The sequence below is a fragment of the Hippocampus guttulatus genome, chromosome 2 (assembly GCF_054856545.1).
Source record: "Hippocampus guttulatus isolate MCC_2025c chromosome 2, RoL_Hgut_1.0, whole genome shotgun sequence".
Classification (NCBI taxonomy): domain Eukaryota; kingdom Metazoa; phylum Chordata; class Actinopteri; order Syngnathiformes; family Syngnathidae; genus Hippocampus; species Hippocampus guttulatus.
Window position 1 is genome coordinate 1594278 of NC_141262.1, and position 19718 is coordinate 1613995.

Here is a 19718-nt window from a genome sequence, read left to right on the forward strand (position 1 = left end):
TGGATGGATTGATGGATGGGTGGATAGATACAATATTATACTCTATATATTATATGATGTATTGGGGAATCTACTGTACGTATGATGTTCTTTCAGAGATTTGGAGGGAAATCTTATTGAGACCTTGGAGAATGTGTCCTTCTACTCGTGCAGCATGCTGACAGTCCTGTACGTAATCCCACCTTCGTGTTCAGCGTCTTGTACATTGGTCTCTCGCCATATTGCAGTTCACCTTTCGCAGACTCGCTATGTCGCAGACTTTTTTTTTTTTTCAGGTGCAATTTTGAATGCTGTTTTTTACATCTTACAACCCCCATTGTGTCCTAATTGACTTCCTGTATTTTTACAGTTTAATTCCGCATGCTGTTTTTATACAACGTACAAACCCGCATTGTATTCTGCTTCCTGATTGGCTAAGGTACCGGAGATCAATTTGAATCCATCTCCTCCGTGTCATCTCTCATGTACGATCAACAATAAATAAAAATAATAATAATGCTGTATACTATTTATTTTTTTGCCAAGGTTTCAACTTTGAGCTTGTTTAAATAACAGAGAAATGTTAATGATGAGGTTTACAGCCTTAAAGCGCATAGTATTAAAAAAAAGTTTATTACTAATCCTATTTTTGCAACAAAAACCCCACAGTAAATGAGGGACCACTGTACTAAAATTGAAATTTATTACATATGGGCCTGTAAAGCCCTTTTGTGATTAAGGGCTATTTTTGACTCGACTTGAATTGACTACATATGTATAAAAGTACATGTTTACTCGGCTGGAATAATAATATGCATGCAAAGTACAACATATATATATATATGTGTGTGTGTGTGTGTATTCGTATTCACACACACACACATGTGTGTGTGAATACACACTCTGTATGTGTGTGTGTGTGTGTATTCACACACACACACACACACACACATACAGAGTCATACCTCGGTTTTGGACCATAATCCGTTCTAGAAGGCTGTTCGAAAACTGATTTGCCCATGATTAGGGGCTAATAGACTATGCAGAAATAACAAAAAAAGCAGTCAGATTTGCGTAAATCACAACAAACAAGTCTGCTCGCAATGAACATGACACGAGGAAGTGTCAATTCCTTTTGTAAGGAAGCTGAGAGGAGTCGCGTGGCGTATTCAGGTTTGCTTAGTTTGGTCAAAAACCGATTTTCGGTCGTAATCCAAGGCGTAAAAATCTTGAATTTTCTGGTCGAAAACCGATTTGGTCAAGAAGAGAGGTACAGTAACCGAGGTACAGTATGACAGTATGACTGTATATACAGTATACTGTATATATATACTGTATATATATATATATATATATATATATATATATGTATATAGTACATGGTATGCACTACTGGAATATTAATGTACATGTACAGTGTAATTGCATGCACTTGTTTTTCATAAGCACTTGTTCTATTGGAACTGTTTTTAATTTATATGACAGTATTTCTCTTTTTTTAAGTGAATATGATAAATCATCTTTCATTTTCTTTTTCATTTATGCATTTTCCCAAGGGTTCTTCAGCGGAACAGGATCAGCCACATACATGAACAAGCCTTCTCGGTCCTCCAAAATCTTGGAGAGTTGTGAGTCTTTGTTTTATCCAGTAAATATCATGAAATATATTGTTTTTGTATTGCTTATTGCTTAACTTTGACCTTTTTTTTTTTTTAAACACAGGGATCTCTCCAGCAACAGACTGGTGAAAATCCCACCTAATCTCTTCTTACTTCTGGGGGATTTGCTTCAACTGTGAGTTTCATCAATATTTATTATTTTACACTGTATCTAACACGTGTTCGCTCACATATAAACATGTAATCCCCATGTATGCCAAATGCCATACAGCGGTGGCCCATCTTCCCCTCACGCCAAATTTTCATTCAGGCTGAAAAAGACAGTTTCGCTTCGCAACATATAATTTGGTAGGCATGTCTATCATGAGTAGACCGACAAAAAAGCCCCAAGAAGTCAAGATTGAAAACACACCAAGTCTGCCATTTTGGTTTGAAGCAGCCATTTTATAGTTCCAAAGTTAGCCATCAGGGGTCTTTCAGGGGCACAGCCCGAAGAGGCAACGTGGGTCCCCCTTCCCATGGGCTCACCACCCATGAGAGGGGCCAAAGGGGTCGGGTGCAATGTGAGCTGGGCGGCAGCCAAAGGCGGGGACCCTGGCGGTCCGATCCTCGGCTGCAGAAGCTAGCTCTTGGGACATGGAATGTCATCTCTCTGGCAGGGAAGGAGCCCGAGCTGGTGTGTGAGGCAGAGAAGTTCCGACTGGATATAGTCGGACTTGCCTGGGTTCTGGTACCAGTTCTCTCGAGAGGGGTTGGACTCTCTTCCACTCTGGAGTTGCTCACGGTGAGAGGCGCAGAGCAGGTGTGGGCATACTCATTGCCCCCCGGCTCAGTGCCTGTACATTGGGGTTCACACCGGTAGACGAGAGGGTTGCCTCCCTCCGCCTTCGGGTGGGTGGACGGGTCCTGACTGTTGTTTGTGCATATGCACCAAACAGCAGCTCAGCATACCCACCCTTTTTGGAGTCCTTGGAGGGTGTGCTGGAGAGTACTCCTGCTGGGGACTCCCTTGTTCTGCTGGGGGACTTCAATGCTCACGTGGGCAATGACAGTGAGACCTGGAGGGGCGTGATTGGGAGGAACGGCCCCCCCGATCAGAACTCGAGTGGCGTTTTGTTATTGGACTTCTGTGCTCGTCACGGACTGTCCATAACGAACACCTTGTTCAAACATAAGGGTGTCCATATGTGCACTTGGCACCAGGACACCCTAGGCCGCAGTTCGATGATCGACCTTCTAGTTGTATCATCGGATTTGCGGCCGCATGTTCTGGACACTCGGGTGAAGAGAGGGGCGGAGCTGTCAACTGATCACCACCTGGTGGTGAGTAGGCTCCGATGGTGGGGGAAGATGCCGGTCCATCCTGGCAGACCCAAACGTATTGTGAGGGTTTGTTGGGAGCGTCTGGCGGAATCCCCTGTCAGAAGGAGTTTCAACTCCCACCTCCGACAGAGCTTTTCCCATGTTCCGGGGGAGGCGGGGGACATTGAGCCCGAGTGGACCATGTTCCGTGCCTCTATTGTTGAGGCGGCCAATCCGAGTTGTGGCCGTAAGGTGGTTGGTGCCTGTCGTGGCGGCAACCCCCGTACTCGCTGGTGGACACCAGCAGTAAGGGATGCCGTCAAGCTGAAGAAGGAGTCCTATCGAGCCTTTATGGCCTGTGGGACCCCAGAGGCAGCTGACGGGTATCGACTGGCCAAGCGGAACGCAGCTTCAGTGGTCACCGAGGCAAAAACCCGAGCGTGGGAAGAGGTCGGTGAGGCCATGGAAGCCGACTTCCGGACGGCTTCGAGGAAATTCTGGTCCACCATCCGACGTCTCAGGAGGGGGAAGCAGTGCACCACTAACACTGTGTACAGTGGGGATGGGGCGCTGCTGACTTCGACTCGGGACGTTGTGAACCGGTGGGCAGAGTACTTCGAAGACCTCCTCAACTCCACCAACATGCCTTCCTTGGAGGAAGCGGAGCCTGGGGACTCTGAGGTGGGCTCTCCTATCTCTGTGGTTGAAGTCACCGATGTGGTTAAAAAGCTCCTCGGTGGCAGGGCCCCAGGGGTGGATGAGATCCGCCCGGAGTTCCTCAAGGCTCTGGATGTTGTGGGGCTGTCCTGGTTGACACGCCTCTGCAACATCGCGTGGTCAACAGGGAGAGTGCCTCTGGATTGGCAGACCGGGGTGGTAGTCCCTCTTTTTAAAAAGGGGGACCGGAGGGTGTGTTCCAACTACAGAGGGATCACACTCCTCAGCCTCCCTGGTAAGGTCTATTCAGGGGTGCTGGAGAGGAGGGTCCGTCAGGAGGTCGAGCCTCAGATTGAGGAGGAGCAGTGTGGTTTTCGTCCCGGCCGTGGAACAGTGGACCAGCTCTACACCCTTAGCAGGGTCCTCGAGGGTATGTGGGAATTCGCCCAACCAGTCTACATGTGTTTTGTGGACTTGGAGAAGGCGTTTGACCGTGTCCCTCGGGGAGTTCTGTGGGGGGTGCTTCGTGGGTATGGGGTACCGAACCCCCTGGTACGGGCTGTTCGGTCACTATACCACCGATGCCAGAGTCTGAATCGTTTCCAGTGGGGGTAGGACTCCGCCAAGGCTGCCCTTTGTCGCCGATTCTGTTCATAACCTTTATGGACAGAATTTCTAGGCGCAGCCGAAGCGTTGAGGGGGTCCGTTTTGGGGGCCTCAGTATTGCATCTCTGCTTTTTGCAGATGATGTGGTGCTGTTGGCTCCTTCAAACAGGGCTCTCCAACTCTCACTGGAGCGTTTCGCAGCCGAGTGTGAAGCGGTTGGGATGAAGATCAGCACCTCCAAATCTGAAACCATGGTCCTCAGTCGGAAAAGGGTGGAGTGCCCCCTCCGGGTCAGGGAGGAGATCTTGCCCCAAGTGGAGGAGTTCAAGTATCTTGGGGTCTTGTTCACGAGTGGGGGCAGGAGGGAGAGGGAGATCGACAGGCGGATCGGTGCAGCGTCTGCTGTGATGCGGACGTTGTATCGGTCTGTCGTGGTGAAGAAGGAGCTGAGCCAAAGGGCGAAGCTCTCAATTTACCGGTCGATCTACGTTCCAACCCTCATCTATGGTCACGAGCTATGGGTCGTGACCGAAAGAACGAGATCCCGGATACAAGCGGCCAAAATGAGTTTTCTCCGCAGGGTGTCCGGGCTCTCCCTTAGAGATAAGGTGAGAAGCTCGGTCATCCGGGAGGGGCTCAGAGTCGAGCCGCTTCTCCTCCACATCGAGAGGAGCCAGATGAGGTGGCTTGGGCATCTGATTCGGATGCCTCCTGAGCGCCTCCCTGGTGAGGTGTTCCGAGCATGTCCCACCGGGAGGAGACCCCGAGGAAGACCCAGGACACGCTGGAGAGACTGTCACCCAGCTGGCCTGGGAACGTCTCGGGATCCCCCGGGGAGAGCTGGAAGAAGTAGCTAGGGAGAGGGAAGTCTGGGCTTCCCTGCTAAAGCTGTTGCCCCCGCGGTAGATGATGGATGGATGGATGGAAGTTAGCCATTTCGAGGGGTCTTCTCAAAGGAAATTTTAACCCCAGGAACGGTGTTTCACTTAAAACATAGAGTTTGGTCGGCATGTATATCATGGGTTGACCCACAAAATGTTCCAAGAAGCCGTGCTTAAACAAAAAACTACACAGCAGGGGTGGCCAATACTGCGATAGCGATCGAGCAGTAGCCCGTGGACTGGTCCCAAGTCGATTGTGAGGGGTATTGTGTGTCATGCTTGTGTTATTAATATATATATATTTTGTTATTGTAGACTGCACCCTAAGCATCTGAGCAGTTTCACTTTCACTGAAAAGTATTTTAAAAAAATAACTAAATAAATGAAACAAGGTCACCTTTTACTTGCGGTTGCGCATGATCCGTATCACCGGAGGTTGTAAGTGGTTAGCAGTCTGCAATTGAAGCTTGCGAGCAGAGCTGTTGCAATACATCTAGATTATTATTATTATTATTATTATTATTATTATCATTCAAAGTTTGTTTCATGTACAATTCATTGATGGTACTGGCAAAGAATGGGAATCTGGAGCGCCAGGAGAAGCATTTAAAAAAATGCTCGTGCGTACATGATTGCATGCGCATGTGCGGTAACGGGTTGGCTGCGGGAGGTTGGTTGATTGAAAAGTAGATCTTCGGTCAATAAAGTTTGGGCACCTCTGATACGAAAAAGGAAGCTTGACATTTTGGTTTGAAGCAGCCATATTAGAGTATGTTGGCCATTTAAGATCTCCAAGGGTCTTTTCAAAGAAAGTTCAGCCCCAAAGCCTTTTATACTTAGCAACGTGATATTTGGTAGGAATGCCAATCATGAGTTAACCCACAAAGTCTCAAGAAGTCATGCTCAGGCTCTTGCATTGACAAACTTCCGACAGTCTCTTGGTCTCTGTTGAAATTATTAAGCAACCAAGTGAATAACTACTCGATATGAAATAAAGATTGTAATTTCCCCATTGCGGGACAAATAAAGGATAAAGGATATCTTAATATCAAATGCATATTAAAAAGAAGCATGGAAAAGAAGAACAATTTGCTAGATCTGGACTTTTTATTTTTATTTTACAGAAATATTTCATACAATCCCATTAGAGAACTGCAGGTGGACCATTTTGACAAGCTCCATAAACTAAAGTCATTGTGAGTATAAGTGCTGTGCTTTTTCTAACAAGCGCTCACACACACACACACACACACACACACTTGTGTAATTTAGATGTGCATTGTATTTATTTAATTCCTTTTAATCTTGCTTGATTCCACTTCCCTGTTAATGTTCGTGTTTGCGTCCCGTTGCGTGTCTCCAAGTCATGTTCCCAATGTGTCTTTCTTTGCTCCAGAAGCATCGAGGGCATCGAAATTGCCAACATCCAACGACGAATGTTCGAGCCTCTCAAATACTTAACCCACATGTGAGTACGAAGCCGTCCTTACTCACTCATCTGGTCAATATTTTCACCAATCATGAGGATCATGATATGAATGACTCATCATATGAATGACAAGTTTAAATAATTAAATGGGAGAAATTTTCAATTCATCCATTTCCACAATTTTCCAAAGAACATATTCTAGAAAAGTGACTTTATTCTTGGTATATAAATACTGCTGCGACCAGTTCAAAGTGTACCCATTCTAAGACGGCTGGGATAGGCTCCAGCATGCCCGCCACCCTCGTAAGATAAGCGATTCAGAGAAAGGATGGATAGATATACAAATAGTAAAATCTATGACCAAGTCAGTCTTTTGTGGGCTTCCTAATTTACATATTCCTGCACCTCCACACGTTGCTCTACCTAAGACCTGGACGCTAAGATGGATCAAGATCCAGCAGCTTTGTCAAGCCATATTCAACTCTTCGCTGTCTGAAGTGCTATCTCAGATGAGCATAGGCGACATTAGCATTTGATCAGCAGCGCATACAGTGCCGTGAAAAAACAATAGCCCCCCTTCCTGATTGCTGTGTTCTTTGCATATTTATCACACACAAAGGTTTCAGTTCATCAAACCAATTTTAATATCACACAAACACAACCCAATGAAATAGAAAATGCAGTTTCTAAATGCGAATTAAATTTATTATGGCACGAAAAAAAAAATCCAAACCTACCTGTCTCTAGGTGAAAGTGTAATAGCCCGCTGAACCTAATAATGGGTTGTGTCGCCCTTGGCAACAATAACTGAAATCAAGAGTTTGTGATAATTGGTGATGAGTCTTTCACATTGCTGTGGGGGAATTTTGTCCCACTCTTCTTCAAATTGATTCAATTCCATACTGGAGGGTTTTCTCGGATGAAGTGCCCGTTTGAGGTCACACCACAGCATCTTAATTGGATTCAAATCCAGACTCTCACTTGGCCACGACAAAACCTTGTTTTTTTTTTGTTTGTTTTTTTTGGAGCCATTCAGAGATGGACTTGCTGCTGTGTTTCGGATCGTTGTCCTACTGCATGATCCAAGAGCGCTTTAATGTGAGGGCTCAAACTGATGGTCGAATATTGTCCTTCAGTATGTTCTGGTAGATGGCAGAATTCATTGTCCCATCAATCACAGCAAGTTGTCCTGGTCCTGAGGAAGCAAAGCAGCCACAGCCCATCACACTGCTACCACAATGCTTCATTGTTTGCATTATGTTCTTTTTATCAAATGCTCTGCCATTTTTACACCAGATTTAATGGACCACACATCTTCCAAAAAGTTCAATTTATGACTCAACAGTCGACAGAATGTGTTTCCAAAACTCTTGAGGATCAACAAGGTGTCTTTTGGCGAATGTTAGACGAGCCTTTGCGTACTTTTTAGACAACTGTAACACGGGCTACGTCTGTTTTATAATTGCTAGAGATGATGAAACACTCTGGGGCAGACAACGGGTTTCTACTTGGACCAGTAAGGGGACACTAGGTTCGATTCACTGGAGCCAATGATGTCACCATTGAGGGGGTGGCATGGGCAAAGAAACAAGACAACAGTTGTAAAACAATTACCTTTTATATCAAACATAAACACGTGACAACAAAATTATCACGACAAACACAGTGACAAAAAGGTAAATAAATCCAATTTAGTCTCAACCTCTTAGTTGACCTTTCCTTCAAGCAAAATAATTGGTGATCACCTTTCTCAACACCGGTGTGAGTTTCTTTTTTTCTTTCAATCTGAATGAAATAACTAAGCACAAAATGTTCTTGTCAACTCCTGTCGTACAAAATAAATTCTTCTAAACATCACCGACACAAATAAAATAAAATAAAGTTCATCAAATGTAATATACTGTATGTTCTTTGGTTGGCTCGCCACCACCACTGTACCCCCTTTTCCAGCACTTGGTAGAAGTCAGGGCACCGTAATGGAATCCACTCCACTGAAGGCACGCTAATCCCAGCGCTGTCCTCAATTAGAACTCCACAAAAGACCCGGCCTAATAGGGCCGAGAGCACACGAGCGCCGGCAATAAAATAACTACAGTAATTAATATTAAGTACTTAATTCCAAGTACGGTGAGACGTTATTTTTGACATTCATGTACACTCACCAGAAGAATGTCGAATGAGACTCCGACGACGTTATACGGTCGGCGATATCCCAGCGGTACGGAAAGCTAACGGCTACGTTAGCCAGGCACAGTGCTCGAAGTTGCGTGGAATGACTCTCTCTTTCTTCCGAAACACTTATTTACAACAGTCGAAGAATACGTCCGTTCGCGTTCAGGTCCCGTCAGAAAAAAAGAGCGAGATAGGTTGCGCCGCACGTTCGTGACGTCACGAAGGTGAAAAACGGCACCTCTCATTCGCTGACACCCCACTAGTATTCTGTGCCCTGATTCGTTCGGGCCACGGCAATATTCAGTTCTGTTTAATTAAGCAAATTTTAACGACGCTACTCTTTTAGTCAATATAGATTTTGGTTAAGTCCACTCCCCATTGCCTCATGCCATAATCCGGGTTACACAACAGTGATTTTTGCCTGGGAACTCCTGTCTTACTTACACTAGAGTTGTGAACAATGACCTGGCCAGTGATGCCTGGAGTTCTTTGGATGTTCTAGGTTTTATTAGGATCTATTCTATCTGGTCAGTCACATATACTTCTGTTTTGTTCTGGAACATTGTTAACATAGTATATACAAAGTATGTAAAGATGTATAAATATTTCTTCATTTTTAAAATGCATTTAGCTCATTTGATTATTTGTTATTATTTATTGTAAATAATAACATGAAAAATATGACTAAAATAAAAATGCACATACAATCAATGTTCCCTCTAATTTTCCATGCGTCTGAGCATTCCTTGGGCCACGGTGAACAACATCAAATATTCAATCACACGGTGGCTACACCAGTATCACACCTGCCCAAAACCTGAAATCAATCAAGCTACTAGATATAGGTTTCTTATTTTTAAAAATGATCATAATATTCAAAACTACCCGTATATTACAATAAAGGATATCATTGAATAGAAATTTGTGACACGGATAAAATAAGCCCAAGTTTCTAAGAACTTGTTATTGTTACCCCCCACCCCCCAAAAAAAAACAAAAACCAACTACCTCTATGTGATAATAGAGGATATCATTGAATAGAGATTTGTGACAAAGTAAAATGAGCCCAGGTTTGTAAGAATTTGTTAAGGCTTGAGGACTTTAAATCGTGAATTAGCCCAAATTAACTTAAATTGTCGAGAAATCAATGAAAGCCACTTCAGTATTCAGGATTTATTTTTCAAAAATAAATTATGCCTTCATTTGCTATTTTATGATACAAAATATATGAAGTGAATGGTGCCATGAGAGATGTTTTTCATCACAATATGAGTATTAAAATAGTAAACTATATTAAATGTTACATAATGTCATAACTATAACCCTAAAGGTTTTGGGATGCTTCAATTGTTTAATAATAATTCTCAAAGATTTGAGACTTTACCCAGCCCAGTACATGTGAATTTTGTCTCAAATTCACACTCTTTAGATTAGACGATTAAAAATAAACATTCAAAGTCGTTATCGGTAAATATTAGTAAGATAACTGAAGATGTGAGATCATTGTAACAGATTTTAAAAGCAGGACAAAGTGGCCTAAATTTCATCAATTCCAATTTTGGAAAAACAAATTAAGCAATCGTAGGGAGGCGGGGGTGTAGCCTGACTATGTTTGCCTCTGGCATCGAAATGATGGCCCTGGATTGAGCCATCAAAGTGTGCTAATTCACATTGCATGCATTACTAACGCGAGGCAGCGCTGAGTTGCAAGAACGAATGTGAATGGCAGGACTTATCCGCCATCAACACTTCATACATAAATTGTGGTAAAATGCTTCAATCGTGCTGGGATATTCTCACTCAGGCATTGCGGTTCTTTTCCCTGATCAACTTTGTGGGGATTGGTTAGATGAGAGGATAGCTGAACAATGCCACGTCTTCATTTGACGTGTTGTCAAACACATTGCAGCTATTTTTGTTTTCAACAAGTTTGAGCAATTTCACATGTTTTTATTTATCTTTTTAATATCCTGAGCAAAAAGGGTTACATGCATAACAATACATTAAAAAGGTACATCAACATTAATATTAGTGATGTGTCGTTCGCGAACTCTTAGCTTAAAATATCAAATATCAAATTTTAATTTATGTAATTTGTTGTGTGGTAATCAAAGCTTACTTATGTTGTTTTACTGTAAGTAGTTAAAAGCTTATAAATATACACAATCAGAGATTGGAACTTTTTGTTGACCTTTTTTTGAGATGGGTCTTTGTTTTTGTACTTTGTAATTTATTTTTTTGTAGCACTCCATGTGGTACTCCATGTTGAGTATGTTCAGAAGAATATAAATAAAGCCATATAAATAATAAATAGTTCATATACTGTATATTTTTTACATTCGTAATTCATTTTACACATAATTGGACATTATTTTTGGGAGTAAATTAAGCAACAAAAAAACTGAGGAGCCACGAATCTTTTTCGTGAGCCGAGCCAAAAGAACCGGCTCTCTAAAAAGAGCCGGAATTCCCATCACTAATAAATATCACTGTAAAGAATCCGCATATAGTACCCAAGACATGGCCAACTAAATCAAGTGGGCATCTTTGAGCAAGGTCTCTATAGCACATTTCAGTCTGAAATGCTCCCACACTTTCATCATTTTTGATGCATTTTTCTTCCCGCTCCATCAACCACATGTGCCAAATCAAATTTTCAATTTCTTTGTATGAGGCATATGTGAAAATGCAAAATGCCAATACAGCTCAGGTTAGATGTTTTTTTTTTGGATGCACTGTATATAATTTGCCGTCTGCAGAGGATATGAGAACAGTGTGCGATTGCGCATATGTGCACCTTAGGAGGAACACTGCATTAAAATAAATTAATAAAAATTCGTGCTGTCAAACGATTAAAATATTTAATCGCGATCAAATGTAGAATTTCATAGTTAACTCACAATTAATCGTAAATAATCACAGATTGTTATCTATTCTAAATTTCCTTTGATTTCTTTTTGTTCTATTTTCCCCATTTCAATGTTCTCATCAACAAGGAATCGTGGATCAGTTTTCTTTGTGCAAAATAAAAATATTTACTGAAACAACAATTTCAATTTTTAATTTTAAAGAACATTTTTTTCACGTGGAGCAGTTATTCACACTTTGAGCACATAATCTCTCACACAATATAACTAACTGACCATCAATAACAGTGGAAAAATATTTTGTCACACAACAGCTCCTTTAACAGCCCTTTTAGGGAATCAAAACAGAGCAATATAAAATTACAAAGTGCACATGTAAGGTAAACTACTACTCAGCTTATATGGCATTTAAACCATGGCTTCATACTTCCTCTTTCTCACGTTTGCTTTGAACATAGCAGTCAGGCTACCTGCTCTTTATTCACCAGAGGCTCATCAACCGAGTCTCTTATTTCTCTCCCGAAACAGTGTCTTCTCCAACGCTTGGCTCAGGCTTCGTACAATTTCTGTACATAGCTTGTAATGTAGGCTCTCGCTGGCAATCCGTAGTGGAGTCGTTACATGCCATGCGATCGATTTCAGCTCGAGTCTAGCTGTGGACAATGTTGACAGGCTTGCATGCAGTAGCCATACATTTAGATATGGCTTCAGCAAATTTGTTCTTTGTCGTGTCATCCATTTTCTTCGCTTTGAAATGATCCATAGCTGTCTGGCTGAGACGAGGGTGCGGGGTACTCACATCAGCCGTGTGCTTGGCCATTAAGTGGTATTTCAGACTCGACGTGCGACGAGAATAGCTCAGTTCACGGCAGCAAAACACACAGATAACTTTGGTCTTGTCAGTGGAACCATCTGGCAACTTTTTAAAAGAAAACTTTCCATTCATAAGCTCTTTAAGTATCCGTTTTCGGTGTCTCACGCTGCCATCTGCTCTAACCGTGGCTGGCCAAACAGACATGCGTGTGGACCTGTGCAGCGCACTCATTGCTTTGTTTCCGGTTTATTCTAGAGCAACGCAATATCCAATGGGATGTGGTGCCGCATTAAGGAATTAACTTGCGATAAAAAAATTATGCAGTTAAAATTGATTTAAATTAATGCTGATAATAACACGCTAAACTGACAGCACTAATAAAAATGCATCCATTCATCCGTTCTCAGTACCGCTTATACGCTTCAAGGTTGGCAGAGTTGGGGGGGTCGGGACAAATGCATGAATACAACAGCCTTTAAATAAATGGTTACGTAATTGAACATTACATTTTTCCCACCACTTCTACAAAGATTTGTTTGGAGGGGGGGTTGTAATTATTTTGTAATCATTTACAAAATGATATATTAATGAGAACATGTCAAAGGGACGATATGTTATGGCTTACAGCCATAGAACGACCACCACACAGATGAATGTATTTGTGAGCAGTGACACAAGCTTCAGTCCAACAAGTATAAACACTAGCAAACAAAGAGCAATAACAACAGCGACAAAACATCATTGCAAGAACAAAAACAAGTGGAATTACTCATTAAAAAAATGTGGAGACAGAGCCACCAGGAAAGTAACAGCGGAGTGGGATAAAAAACTATCAAGAAAAAAGCGAAACAGAAAATCACAGAAGTACTTGAGAGAAACACCGATGAGAGATAAAAGTCAAACAGAAAAATCAGACTGTGATTTTAACCACGCAAACCTGAAGTTCTACTGGAACAACAACATTGGTTGCAACAAGAGTGACGCGAGAATGGCAAGCAGCAAGACAGCATGCAGAACAATACTCCAGTACCTTCCTTCCTTTGGAGCAGAACGTAAATACGATCCACTGCTGATTAGGGACAGGTAGATGTGATTTACAGTCCAGTTATCCCTCACTCTAATGCGGTTCACCTTCCGCGGCTTCGCTGTTTCACGGATTTTTTAATGCAGTTTTTTAAATGCTTTTAAACAGTGAATTGCGTTCTGCAACCTGATTGACTAAGGCACCGACCAACGTGAACAGTCTCTGCACCTCGTCTTTGTACATACAGTACATGCCCTACAATGTCGACGAAACCTTCTGCACCGGCGCTCAAGCAATATTATTTGACAGTACGGTATTTCCAAAAACTAATGTAGTTATTTGTTGAAAACGTTAGTTTTTTTGTGCTTGGGCCTGAAAACAGGTTTTGGTCTTTGGTTTCATTGTATACATAGTTCAGTATTGTATAATGACTGTAAAAAATAAAGCTCACTACTTCACTGGTTCTTTTTGGAACGTTACCCCTGCGATAAACGAGGGATTACTGTATTCCAATTGCTGCCTCATATTGACTCCGCCCACCACTTGACTGTGAACGGAAAGAAGACATTACCAACAGGACATGACACATTATTAATGAAATGCCTTGGGAACTATTTGAGCTTGATTAACTTTTGTGATGTTTAAAATCACCGGCTGCAAATTCAAATGCAGGTGCTTAATACCAGTATCTCTCCAGATCTCATCTCAGGAAATGAATCTGCTGCAGATATCAAGCTGCCTTATACTTTGTGATGACTTTTTATTCTTGGAATTAACTACAATGAATGTGTGTAGGTGTGGGTGTGTGTGTGCACACGCGCGCACGTGTGTGTGTAAATGACCATGTGCATGTTTGTGTTTGACAGCTACTTCAAAAAGTTCCAGTACTGTGGTTACGCGCCTCACGTGCGCAGCTGCAAGCCCAACACAGACGGCATCTCATCCTTCGAAGACCTGCTGGCCAACATCGTGCTGAGGGTCTTCGTCTGGGTGGTCTCGGCCACCACCTGTTTTGGCAACATCTTTGTCATCTGCATGCGGTCTTATATTCGCTCAGAGAACAAGCTGCACGCCATGTGCATCATCTCCCTCTGCTGTGAGTTGGCCTTTAAATTATTGAATCAAGTCAGTGTTACATAAGAAATCAATGATTTATTTACATATATAAATACGTACATACATAGCGGCTGGATAGGTCAGTTGGTAAGGCATCGGTTTGGCGTACGGGAGATGGTGGTTCGAATCCCGCTTGGGGCAAAAAATGAGCACATAACACCATCCAGTGTGGGTCCTTGGGCAAGATCCTTCACGCTAATGCCTACCTCATACAATGATGAGAGACAATAAAATGAATGACATGCCGGCTCAGACGTCGCCCGGCCAAACAAGGTCTGCGTCAGGTGCTGGGGAACCAGAGCACCTTGATGAAAAATGGGCTACTGGAACAAAGCGGAGATGGGCGAGAGGCGATAACATGGCTCTGTTGGAATGCTACTACTCAAGCAACCCTAGTCAGAGGGGTTACATGCAGAGAATGTGGGCTAAATGGTTACTTCGAAACCTACAGTCACGGTGACCACGAAACAACTAGTAGCTCAGTGTTCCAACATCCACAAACGGCAACTGCTGTCACAACTTGAGATTGATGAGGTACAACGCAGGTCCCATGGTGCAGGGCCCCAGGCTGCCAGATCAGAGGAGGAGGTCATACCAGAGATTGGGAGGCAAGCCCCAGTGATGCAGATGATGAGATTGGGAGGCCAGCCCCACTGAATGAAATGCTGAGCGAGGCAGCAACTGACCTGAAAGCTAAGATCCGCCTGGATTGATTACAAGAAAGCCGATGACCCGATGCCACATACATGGATCACTGAATGCTTCGAGTTGTATAAGGTGAACAGGACCCTAAGAGCCTTCGTTGCGAACTCGATGAGGATGTGGAAAACCACACTTGAAGCCAATGGCAAGCCACTTACCCAAGTGTCCATCAAATGTGGCATTTACCAAGGTGATGCACTCTCCCCGCTGCTGTTCTGCATAGGACTGAACCCCCTAAGCCAAGTAATCACCAAGACAGGCTATGGATACCGCCTCAGAAATGGAGCTACGATCAGTCACCTCCCCTCCATGGATGACATAAAGCTGTATGCTAAGAGCGAAAGGGACATAGACTCCCTGATCCACACAACCAGGATCTACAGCAGCGACATCGGGATGTCATTCGGGCTTGAGAAATGTCGTCGGATGGTGACTAAGAGAGGAAAGGTAGTCCGCACTGAAGGGGTCTCACTCCCTGAAGGAACAATAGCAGACATTGAGGACAGCTACCACAAGCCAATGGCAACCTCGAACTGGCAACAAGGAAAGCGGCTACGGCCAAATACCTCCAGCGAGTGAGGCAAGTCCTAAAAAGCCAGCTCAATGGCAAGAATAAGACCCGGGCAATAAACAGCTATGCCCTGCCAGTGATCAGATACCCTGCAGGAATAATAAGGTAGCCAAAGGAAGAGATTCAGACCACGGACGTTAAGACCCGAAAGCTCCTAACCATGCATGGGGGGTTCCATCCCAAATCCAACACCCTGAGACTGTACGCAAGCCGAAAGGAAGGAGGACTAGTGAGTGTGAGAGCCACTGTCCAGGATGAAACATCCAAGCTCCATGAATACATCAAGGAGAAGGCTCCAACGGATGACGTACTCAGAGAATGTCTCAGAAAATGGGGAACAGAAGATGAGGCGCTGGAAGAGGGACCATCATGGGAGGAGAAGCCCCTTACACGGGATGTACCACCGGACCTTAACTGAAGTGGCCGATCTCAAGAAGTCCTGTCAGTGGCTAGAGAGGGCTGGCCTGAATGACAGCACAGAGGCACTCATCCTGGCTGCTCAGGAGCAGGCCCTGAGCACCAAAGCCATCGAGGCCCAGATATACCACACCAGACAAGACCCAAGGTGTAGGTTGTGCAAAGAGGCACCTGAGACGATCCAACACATAACTGCAGGGTGTAAGATGCTGGCAGGGAAAGCCTACATGGAACGCCATAACCAGGTGGCTGGCATAGTCTACCGAAACATCTGTGCGGAGTATGGACTGGAAACCCCAAGGTCAAAATGGGAAACACCTCCGAAGGTGGTGGAGAATGACAGAGCTAAGATCCTGTGGGACTTCCAGATCCAGACTGACAAGATGGTAATGGCGAACCAACCAGATATCGTGATCATAGATAAAGGGCAGAGGAAAGCCGTTGTAGTGGATGTAGCGGTCCCAAGTGATGGAAACATCAGAAAGAAGGAACACGAGAAACTCAAGAAATACCAAGGGCTCAGAGAGGAGCTGGAGAGAGCCTGGAAGGTAAAGGTGACAGTCGTGCCTGTGGTGGTCGGAGCACTTGGGGCAGTGACCCCCAAACTAGATGAGTGGTTGCAACAGATCCCGGGAACAACATCGGACATCTCAGTCCAGAAATGTGCAGTGCTGGGAACAGCAAGGGTACTGCGCCGAACCCTCAAGCTTCCTGGCCTCTGGTAGAGGACCCGAGCTGAATGAGGGACGGACACCACCTGAGGGGTGAGATGAGGAATTATTATTATTTTTTTTTTTTTATATAGGGCTTGAGTGGAGTGGAAGAAATGGACAAAAGGAGTCTAAAATGGCAGTTTTTGAGCCAGGCTTCTTGAGACTTTTTTGTCTATGAAATTTTCATTTTGTGAAGCTAAATTAGACTTTTTAGTGAGGCTAATGATAGACTTGCCTTCCAAATTCTATGGAGCTCGGTGACACTGGCTTTAGGGACTACATTTACAAAACTCAGACGCTCGCTTGCGAGTCAATTTTAGGGGGGTCAGGTCTGTTTCAGAGGTGAAGCAGCATGTGGCAGACGCTGCAAGTGTTATTCAGACAATTTTGAAGGTGAAGGTGCCCAAGATGGCCGCTTGTGCGCCAGTGTGTTCGGCGACGCTCCTGCCATTTCGGATTTTTTTACTTTTCGCAATGCTTGTTACCTCCCTAACAGCGTCTCGGTTGGTTTATGATCGCCGATCGTTGTTATTGATTCAACAACACGTCAGAGATTCGGCCGCGTTTTGGCAAGACGGTGGTGAAAAGACGCTACCTCCGTTCTTGGCTAACCTGCCGGCTAATCTCTTCCGCGTTCGCTCGCCCCCTTCACAGAAGCGCCGCCGCCGTCGCCGCGGCGGCGGCAAACGTAGCGGTCAGCTCGTGAAGCTAAAACGGGATCTGAGACACACTTCGATCGCTCCGGCGTGGTGTGCCCTCGACCCCGTCGCCTCGTGCTTGCTAACAGTCGTTGGCTCTCCCATCGCGCCACGGCATTTCTACCCTCCACGCCTTTCTCGGGGAGGAATCCAGCGAAAGCTTTTGAAGGAATTCCCCCGGGCTCGGCGATCGGAAGAGGCACTCCCTCCCGTTGCTACTCCCACAAGGATCGCGTTGTTAAAAGCCCGGTCGTTGACGAACAAGACCCATATTCTGAGGGAGTATTTCCTTTCCAATGACTTGGATTTCCTGTGTCTGACGGAGACTTGGGCAGGTACTGGTGAGTACAACGCTTTACTTGAATTGTTGCCACCTGACTGTGCATTCCTCTATACCCCGAGGACATCAGGCCGTGGTGGAGGAACGGTGAGCATCTTTAAGAACAATTTCAAATGTAAACGGTGCACATTCACCACATCGGCCACCAGCTTTGAAGCAACCTTCTTTGAAGTCGGTCGTGTTTTCCCGGTGCTCTGTGCTGTCATTTACCGTCCTCCTAAATACAACAAAGACTTTTTAAGTGACTTTTCAACCTTTCTTGCGGAAATCAGGCTGAGATATGATCATATCCTCCTAATGGGGGATTTTAATATCCATGTGTGCTGTCCGGAAAAAACGCTAGCAAAGGACTTCTTAAGACTTATCGACCCTTTTAATTTCGTGCAGTATGTGACCAGCCCGACACATGAACAAGGTCATATTTTAGACTTTGTCCTTGCTAATGGTCTACCGGTGTCAAATCTGGAAGTCCTTGAAAATGGGATTTCTGATCACATGGCAGTTTTATTTGACGTAGTCTTATCGCATGCTGCTGTGAAATCTGCCGCTCCTAGTTTTAAACGCCGAATTTTTAACCCTCGCACGGCTAGTCGTTTCTCTGATGCCTCTAATAACCTTTGCGTACCCTCGTCTAACACAGAGGAACTCACCTCTTGGTTCAACTCATCATGCCGTGCCATCCTGGATTTGGTGGCTCCTTCAAAAACTGTGCTACCAAAACCTAAACCCGAGCCTTGGTTTAACGACAAAACTCGCGCAGCTAGGCAGGGATGTCGCAAAGCCGAACACTAGTGGAAAAATGACAAATTGCATGTCTCTTATCAAATTTGGAAAGACTGCTGGCGTAACTACCAGCTTACAGTAAAAGAGGCCAAAAGAGAATATCTGTCGGACCTTATTCAAGCAAACCGTCACAACCCACGCGCACTATTTAAAACGATAGATTCTGTACTCAAACCCCCTCTGCCTACTTGCTCGGATTCTTCACCCGAGATGTGCAACAGATTCCTTCAGTTTTTCATTGATAAGGTCTCTACAGCTAGGACTCCGGTCTCAAATACCGCATCTGACCCCTCTGTCCATGTTCCATGTTCAGCTGTGCTAAATTCTTTTGAAACTGTGTCCTTGGCGCTTTTGGAGGATGTAGTTCGCCAGACAAAGCCATCTGGCTCCCCTTGCGACTCTCTTCCCTCGCACTTCTTTCAGGAGGTTCTCCTGAGTGTTGGCGCATCAGTCTTGGATATCATCAACAGCAGCCTCTCCTCTGGTGTAGTTCCCCATAGGTATCCATTAGGAGGATATGATCATATCTCAGCCTGATTTCCGCAAGAAAAGTTGAAAAATCGCTTAAAAAGTCTTTGTTGTATTTAGGAAGACGGTAAATGACAGCGCAGAGCACCGGGAAAACACGACCGACTTCAAAGAAGGTTGCTTCAAAGCTGGTGGTCGATGTGGTGAATGTGCAGCGTTTACATTTGAAATTGTTCTTAAAGATACTCACCGTTCCTCCGCCACAGCCTGAGGTCCTCGGGGTATAGAGGAATGCACAGTCAGGTGGCAACAATTCAAGTAAAGCGTTGTACTCACCAGTACCTGCCCAAGTCTCCGTCAGACACAGGGAATCCAAGTCATTGGAAAGGAAATACTCCCTCAGAATATGGGTCTTGTTCGTCAACGACCGGGCTTTTAACAACGCGATCCTTGTGGGAGTAGCAACGGGAGGGAGTGCCTCTTCCGATCGCCGAGCCCGGGGGAATTCCTTCAAAAGCTTTCGCTGGATTCCTCGCCAAGAAAGGCGTGGAGGGTAGAAA

At 44.5% G+C, this 19718-nt stretch overlaps 1 protein-coding gene and 1 long non-coding RNA gene across 3 annotated transcripts in view; one reads left to right on the plus strand and one right to left on the minus strand.

The window, feature by feature from the left end:
• rxfp1 (relaxin family peptide receptor 1) overlaps positions 1-19718 on the plus strand; it is a 71839-nt gene that overhangs the window by 42730 nt on the left and 9391 nt on the right. For both annotated transcript variants that reach the window (XM_086106104.1, XM_086106105.1), the window contains exons 10-15: positions 97-168; positions 1536-1607; positions 1702-1773; positions 6169-6240; positions 6441-6512; positions 14217-14446. In XM_086106104.1, coding sequence (XP_085962230.1) covers positions 97-168; positions 1536-1607; positions 1702-1773; positions 6169-6240; positions 6441-6512; positions 14217-14446 — 590 coding nt within the window. The remainder of the gene's footprint in view (positions 1-96; positions 169-1535; positions 1608-1701; positions 1774-6168; positions 6241-6440; positions 6513-14216; positions 14447-19718) is intronic.
• Positions 8073-9045, minus strand: LOC147208199 (uncharacterized). The gene is made up of 2 exons (XR_015100314.1): positions 8636-9045; positions 8073-8521 (listed from the first exon to the last, which is right to left on the minus strand). It is a non-coding gene; the product is annotated as an uncharacterized LOC147208199 (long non-coding RNA).